Source organism: Pogona vitticeps, chromosome 1, assembly GCF_051106095.1.
Source record: "Pogona vitticeps strain Pit_001003342236 chromosome 1, PviZW2.1, whole genome shotgun sequence".
Classification (NCBI taxonomy): Eukaryota; Metazoa; Chordata; class Lepidosauria; order Squamata; family Agamidae; genus Pogona; species Pogona vitticeps.
The window spans coordinates 51726863-51734288 of NC_135783.1; the positions used below are offsets into that span (position 1 = coordinate 51726863).

The 7426-nt window shown below is 47.2% G+C and overlaps 1 protein-coding gene across 1 annotated transcript; it reads left to right on the top strand.

Annotated features, from left to right (window-relative positions):
* Positions 1-736: 736 nt before the first annotated feature.
* Positions 737-6865, top strand: LOC144585860 (uncharacterized). Its single transcript, XM_078383086.1, has 2 exons — positions 737-1599; positions 4093-6865. The coding sequence occupies exons 1-2, from the start codon at positions 1101-1103 to the stop codon at positions 5073-5075; spliced, it is 1482 nt and encodes a 493-aa protein (XP_078239212.1). The 5' UTR covers positions 737-1100; the 3' UTR covers positions 5076-6865.
* Positions 6866-7426: the final 561 nt, after the last annotated feature.

The following is a 7426-nucleotide window of genomic DNA, read 5'->3' on the forward strand; positions in this document are numbered from 1 at the left end:
TTCGTCGGTCATTCAGTGGTGAGGGGGGTGGTTTCTTTTCCCGGTACTGCTCCGTGTTAGGGAGGCTCCCGGGTCTGGCTCGGCAACGCGCGGTGGTGTCAGGGTAGGAGCGCGCGGGGCAGCAAAGGGTTCGACGCGGCAGCGTTGGTTTGGGATACCGGTCTACCCCCCTTTAGCAGGGGGTCTTGATTGTTTTGCGCTGCAGTGTTAAAAAAAAAAAAAAAAAAAAAAAAAAGAAGGGGGACGCCATTTTGTTTTGGCGGGAAGGCGGGGATTAGCCCCGTCCGCCATTTTGAGGGCTAGTTTAAGCATTAGGATACAAAAAAAAAAAAATAAAAAATAAAAAAAAAATAAAATAAAATAAAATAAAATAAGATAAGATAAAATAAAATACTAAATAAATAAGCGCCTATTTACTAATATAAATAAATTCGGTATCTCTGCCTTGGTGGGTGATTGGTAGGAAAAGGGGGGAATTCGGGGGGGGAAGGTTTGGGGGGGGGCTTGAGGGTTAAAGGGTAAGGATAAGATATAGGCAAAATATATTAAGAAGGGTGAGGAGCATTGGAGTGGAAAAAATATATATATATATAAATAAACAAACAAATGATAGATAAATAAAATAAAGTTAAAAGGGATAATAATAATAATAAATATAAAAAATATATACATATATATATATTTATATATATATAGTAAATAAATAAATAAATAAATAAATAAATAAATAAATAAATAAAAAAAGGTCTTCATAAGATTGTACAGTCAATTGGAATAATTAGTTGATTGAAGTAAGAGGGCTTGTAGTTAATTGATCTTGAAGGGGTCACAAGGCCCTCTGTTGGGGGATTTCTTGGGGGCACAAGATCTACTGGTGAAAGGTAGGGCGAGCCCTAGGGCTGGTCTGTTGCTGGACGTTCGTCTGGTGGTGGACGCTTGAAGTTTGGATACAGGGGTAAACACGACAATAATACGATATTACTGCTACTACTACGACTACTACTACTAAGACGAATAAGCATAAGAATAATAAGAATTGTTAAGAATAACAAGAATAGAAGCTGTTCGGCATAACAAAAACAGCAGACGAATAATTAAGGATGCCGCCAAAAAAAGGAGGGGGCAATAAGAAGGGCAAGGCTCCCGCGAAGCGGCGACCTGTTCCACAGGTATCCCCTCCTGGGTCATCATCTGATGAGGAGTCTTGGGCCGCAATTAAGGAATTGCAAGCCAAAGTGGCTTTCTTAGAGGCTAAAAAAAGGGAAAAACAGGCCCATAGAGGCAGTGAGGTTACCCCACGCTGCTCAACTAGGGATACTAAGGCGAGGCGCAGGGCCGAAATGCGTGCTATGACCCAAGAATTAACAAGGCGTCTTAATGCTGTTGATTCTGAGCAGGAGCAAGAGGGTGATGGATGGAATGTGGATGAAGAAACAACATCCGGTGGGGCGACTGGAGGTCGAAAAAGGAAGAAGAATGAGGCGTCAGACGGTGCAGGGGTTGCTGCAGGAACATCGGCCGGGTTTGACCCTTATGACGAACCCCCTACAAGTTCACAAGGGGCTTTTGAAGCTTCAAGTGCAGCGGGGGTTGTGATGGGTGAGTATGAGTCTTTACCCAATGCACTTAGTCAGCACACACATTGGCCATGGGCCGGTGGTCCTCAGCAGGCATTAGCTTCACCCAGCACAGGTGTGTCGCCACCTATGATGTGTCCTGGCGGTTTTTGGCCACCGGTTAGCCCGCAATGGTTTGGTTGGGGCATGCCTTTTCCCAATTCGGGTCAACCAACAGCTGCGACTGATGGCAAGAGTGTAGGAGCGCAGTTGCATCCTTCTGTACCGAATACAGGTTACAATACGGTTCCGATAACGGCTATGCCGTACACGGACTATAATTCTCCACTGGGAGACCATTTGACCCCGGCAGTTAAGGAGAAGATATGGAAAGGCGAATTCATTGATTTCTATGAGCTCCTTAATCGGGAATTTGAGGTCAAGGAGATTGACAAAGGGGATGATAAGATGAAGGAGAAGTACAGACGCAAGAGGCCCGAGAGGAATTGGACCAATTGGGTTACGGGTTTTACAATATATGCAGGAGTATTAGTAAAAATGCAACCATGGAAGGCATCGGCCCTATTCCAGTATTTCGATATCATGCAAAGAGCGAAAGCAGAGTTTGAAGGACAGGCTTGGCTTAGGTATGATGAGGCATTTAGAATGAGGAGTGCCATCAGGCCAGAGTTGCGTTGGGACGAAACGCACCCGGGGTTGTGGTTGCAGCACATGTCACCCGCTAAGACAAATCTAGGAGATAGATTTGACTGTGGGCACCTGAATATAAAGTACTCGGGTAGCACTGGAGCCCGCCAGGGGGCGGGGCAGGCGGTTCAACCCCGGCTGCCTTGCTTTGAATTCAATAATAAAGGATTCTGTGCTAAATCCCCGTGTAGATTTAGACATGAATGTATTGGGTGTGGAGGAAAGCACGGTAGGAGCAACTGCTTTAGAGCAGGGGCACAGCGTCAGAACAAGTCAGGGGGAGCAAACAGGAAGCCTGAGAGCGGGGGTGGGGCTCCTGGAAAGGGGGCCCACCCCAATTAAAATTGCTGTTTTGGAACAGGGTTTGGCGATTTACCCGGATAAGGGGGACGCTGAATTTTTGCACTCAGGTTTTAAGTTTGGGTTCCGGATTCCAGCCGTGGGGGTTAGGAGAGCATTTATGGCTCGGAATCTTAAATCAATAAAAGGTTTAGAGGGCATAGTGTTGGAAAAAATCAGTAAGGAGGTCAGGGAAGGTAGGGTTCTGGGACCTTTCCAAGAGTTACCCATGGGTGATTTAAGGGTTTCGCCTTTAGGAATAGTTCCGAAAAAAGCTCCGGGTGAATTTAGATTGATACATCATTTATCTTTTCCAGAAGGCGAGTCAGTAAATGATGCTATCCCGGATGAGCTATGTTCGGTACGATATACATCATTTGACGAGGCAGTAAAGATGATTAGGGCTTGTGGTTTAGGTGCTGAGTTGGCTAAGGCGGATGTGAAATCAGCTTTTCGGATACTGCCTGTTCATCCGGCGGATTTTAATTTGTTAGGTTTTCAGTTTCAAGGGTATTATTATGTTGATAGGGCCCTCCCAATGGGGTGTTCAATTTCATGTTCAACCTTTGAGAGGTTTAGCACGTTTATTGAATGGTGGATCAGGCAGAGGGCGAGTTGTAATAACACAGCCCATTATTTGGATGATTTTCTATTTTGTGGCAAGGCAAATACGGGGAGGTGTCAAAGGTTGTTGGACACGTTTAGGGAGTTAGCGGGCGAGTTAGGTTTACCGTTAGCAGAGGAAAAGACGGAGGGGCCAGCTACAAAATTGACATTTTTGGGGATAGAAGTTGACACAGTTCAGCAGACGTCTAGGTTGCCACAGGATAAGTTGTTAAACATTAGAAAGGTGGTTCGTAGTTTGAGAGAAAAAAGGAAGGTGACATTGAAAGAGTTGCAAGAAGCAGTGGGACATTTGAATTTTGCGTGTAAAGTAATAGCCCCAGGGAGAGCGTTTGTAAGGCGACTTTGCAGCGCCATGTCAGGTTTACGTAGGCCGTTTCACAAAGCTAGGGTTACAAAAGGGATGAGAGAGGATCTTCGGGTTTGGGAACAGTTTTTTGATCACTTTAATGGTGTATCATTTTGGAGGTCCGAAATCAGACTAAGGGCAGAGGTACAGGTGAACTCTGATGCAGCTGGGGCCCAGGGGTTCGGTATTTATTACCACGGTAGGTGGTGTGCAGGTACATGGCCTGACGAATGGCATAGGAAAGGCATCACTAGGGATTTGACGTTTTTGGAATTTTTTCCAATCGTTGGAGCCCTTTGGATCTGGGCGGAGGAATGGGCTAATGCAGTAGTGCATTTCTGGTGCGATAATCAAGCAGTAGTGTATATTGTTAACAACTTGACATCGCGATCAGAAAGGGTCATGAATTTGGTTAGGGCGTTCACGTTAAGGGCATTACGATTCAATATTGTGGTGCATGCCCGTCACGTTCCGGGCGTCGATAACAAGATCGCCGATGCTCTCTCACGCCAACAGATCCAGCGTTTCCGGGAATTGGCACCGGAAGCCAAGGATCTGCCAGAGGCGCTGCCATTAGAAGTGTGGCGGATTGGAGGGCTGAAGCAGCAAGAGCAATAGGTATGGCATTGGCCCCGAGAACTAATAAAAAATATAGGGCGGCAGAGGCAGAATTTTCAGAATTTAGGAGGGTCAACCATTTACAGCAATTATGGCCTGCGCCGGTGACGCACATCCAGCAGTTCATCGTGAACTTGCATTGGAAGGGTTTGACGCCAGGTACTATAAGAGGTAAGCTGGCGGCATTGAGTTTCTATGCAAAGGCGAAGGGGATGAGGGATTCAGCAGGTGATTTTCGAATTAGAAAAATGCTTGAAGGTTGGTCACGGGAAGAGGGTCAGAGTCAGGATGATAGGGCGCCTATATCGCCAACAATTCTTGGCCAGATATGCGATCTGTGGGGAGTGCTCTGCAAAGATAGATATGAGGAAGCGCTGTTTCGTGCAGCTGCCTTGATGGCCTTTTTTGGAGCTTTGCGAATCAGCGAGCTGGTAGCATTGGGCAAGAGGGACGTTTCCCGGAGGGCGGTACAGCTAGAGGATGTGACGGTGCAGGATGGTCAGGTGAGGATCAGATTGAGAAGCTCAAAAACGGACCAGTATGGGAATGGTTGTATGGTGGTTTTGGGTCGATGTAGTATAGTCAAGATTTGCCCTGTGCGAGCAGTGGGGGATTTTGGGGTCCTTCGGGGGGCTGATAAGGGTTATTTCCTTCAGCACAGGGACGGCACACCGCTTACTAAATACCAATTTTGGTCTTTAACTGACATGGCGCTGGAAAGATTGGGCATTAGTAACTTGAGGTTTGGTACACACTCTTTTAGAATAGGAGCGGCGTCAACGGCAGCTGCTTTGGGGTATGACGCGGGAAGGATTAAGAGGTTAGGTCGCTGGTCATCTAGGAGTTATCGTAAATATATCAGGCATCTTCCTAACGTGTAGGCAGGTTCTGTTCTTGTTTTTCAGATGGAGTGATGCTGGATGTGCGGAGGAATGTCGTGGTGGTCGGCCATAGCTATGTTTTTTGGGCAGCACGTTATGCTGCATCTTCTCGATGGGGAAGTGACCTAGGGCTTGGCGCCCGGGCATCCATCTTTTGGAAGGGCATGCGCGGCATGCAATGGGTGCAATTTGGAAGAATGGCCGCTTTCGGTAATACACCCCCAGACATTTTGGTGGTGCATTTGGGGGGCAATGATTTGCCCCGACTGCCTGGTAAGGCTCTGATATTGGATATTTTAAGGGACCTGGGCAGACTGCACGCTTTATACCCCGCCATGCGGATAGTTTGGTCATCTATCATACCGCGTTTAACTTGGCGTGGGGCGCGTGATAAGGTTAAGGTTTATAAGGCTTGTCACCGGGTCAATAAGGAAATTTGTAGGGGCGTCAGCAAATGCGGCCTCGGCTCTGTGATTCACCACCACAGACTTCAAATATCCAATTCAGAATACTTTCGTGATGATGGTGTTCACCTGTCAGAGGCAGGTTTGGACATTTTTTTGGAGGACCTTAGAGGGGGCCTATTGGCGGAACTGGGTGTTCCTGGTGGGCACATGGGACATAGCTGATGCTAGTCCTCATGTTGTGGCGGGTAGTGCGGGAATAACTGTTTGTCACGGTGTCTCCCTTTGGTAATTTGCATAAAATAAACAGCGCTCCAGTCCTGACTGCTCTGAGGATCGTGCGGTCACAGGGCAGAAGAGGACGGAGTCGCTTGTACACTTTCGGACCAAAAGGTCATCAAATGCGATGGCTGGAGGTCCGGGGTGTTAGTGTAGGCCTTATAGGTTCTTACTGTCGTTAGATAGATGGAACCTAGGGGTCTGGGACTCGCCCATTGACTGATAAGGAATTATGTGGCGTTATTTCCCCGCACTACCGCAGGCCCCCTCAAATGTTGGTATTGGATTACTGGGTTTAATTAAGTTGATTAATAAAGTGTGGCCCATATTTAAAATCCAATATTGTTGTCCTGCGTCTTCATTTTGGGGCTTGGGGAGCAATGGATGGCGCGCGCGAAGGGGCGCTTTTTCGCGCCGATTGAGCCCCGCGCGTTGTTTTGCTCCCTTTGCCCCGATTGGGAGGCAGGACAGCATGAGTCTCGCGTTGCCTTGCGAGATTTCAGTTGATTTAAGGGAGCTGCCTAGCTCAGACGGGGCTCTTTCGCTTTCGGCACCCACCCGCCCGCCCGATTTCTAGTGTGCTTTTGGGTCGCCTATTTTGGGGCCGGATAGGAATTTTTGACCCTCATCCTGATTGGCTTTTGGATGGGGGGATTTTTCGCCTATCCCACACTGGAATAGGGTTGTTTAGGGTGGAATTTGGCAGGTGGTCTCTGGTTATCGGTCACACGGGCGGGTAGTGCGGGAATAACTGTTTGTCACGGTGTCTCCCTTTGGTAATTTGCATAAAATAAACAGCGCTCCAGTCCTGACTGCTCTGAGGATCGTGCGGTCACAGGGCAGAAGAGGACGGAGTCGCTTGTACACTTTCGGACCAAAAGGTCATCAAATGCGATGGCTGGAGGTCCGGGGTGTTAGTGTAGGCCTTATAGGTTCTTACTGTCGTTAGATAGATGGAACCTAGGGGTCTGGGACTCGCCCATTGACTGATAAGGAATTATGTGGCGTTATTTCCCCGCACTACCGCAGGCCCCCTCAAATGTTGGTATTGGATTACTGGGTTTAATTAAGTTGATTAATAAAGTGTGGCCCATATTTAAAATCCAATATTGTTGTCCTGCGTCTTCATTTTGGGGCTTGGGGAGCAAAGGGCAAAGGTATCATTCCCAATGCACACTTATGGATCTCCCTCCATTTGGAACCTTGTGTTCACTAGATGTCAGGTTACCTGATCCTGGGAACTTTGTAAAACCATTCAATGCACTCAGAAGCCTCTTTTCACATCTTTGTGCTGATGTGAAAGTCTGTGACACAGTTAAGGATGCAAGAAAGCATGGGGATGGCCTGTGCATGCTCGTACCTGTTGTCTCTATTTTCCATGCTACAGAGGAGGCTATAACATAATTTTATAGTCATTTTCTCAGATGTTTCAGCATAGCATGAATTTCCATCTGGAGTGTCTTCAAGCCCAGCATTTGGCCTGTGTCTCCACCAGCAAGCCAGATAAATAATCCATTGTTTGTTCTTGGGTTGTTTCTTTGGGTTGTTGGGGATGAAACAAGGCAGAACACAAGCACCTTCTAAGGACTGATGCCACGCTAGATAAATCATTGATCAAGTCAGCATGACTGGGCAGTGTATGCAGGCCACATGACTGACAAGCTAGAT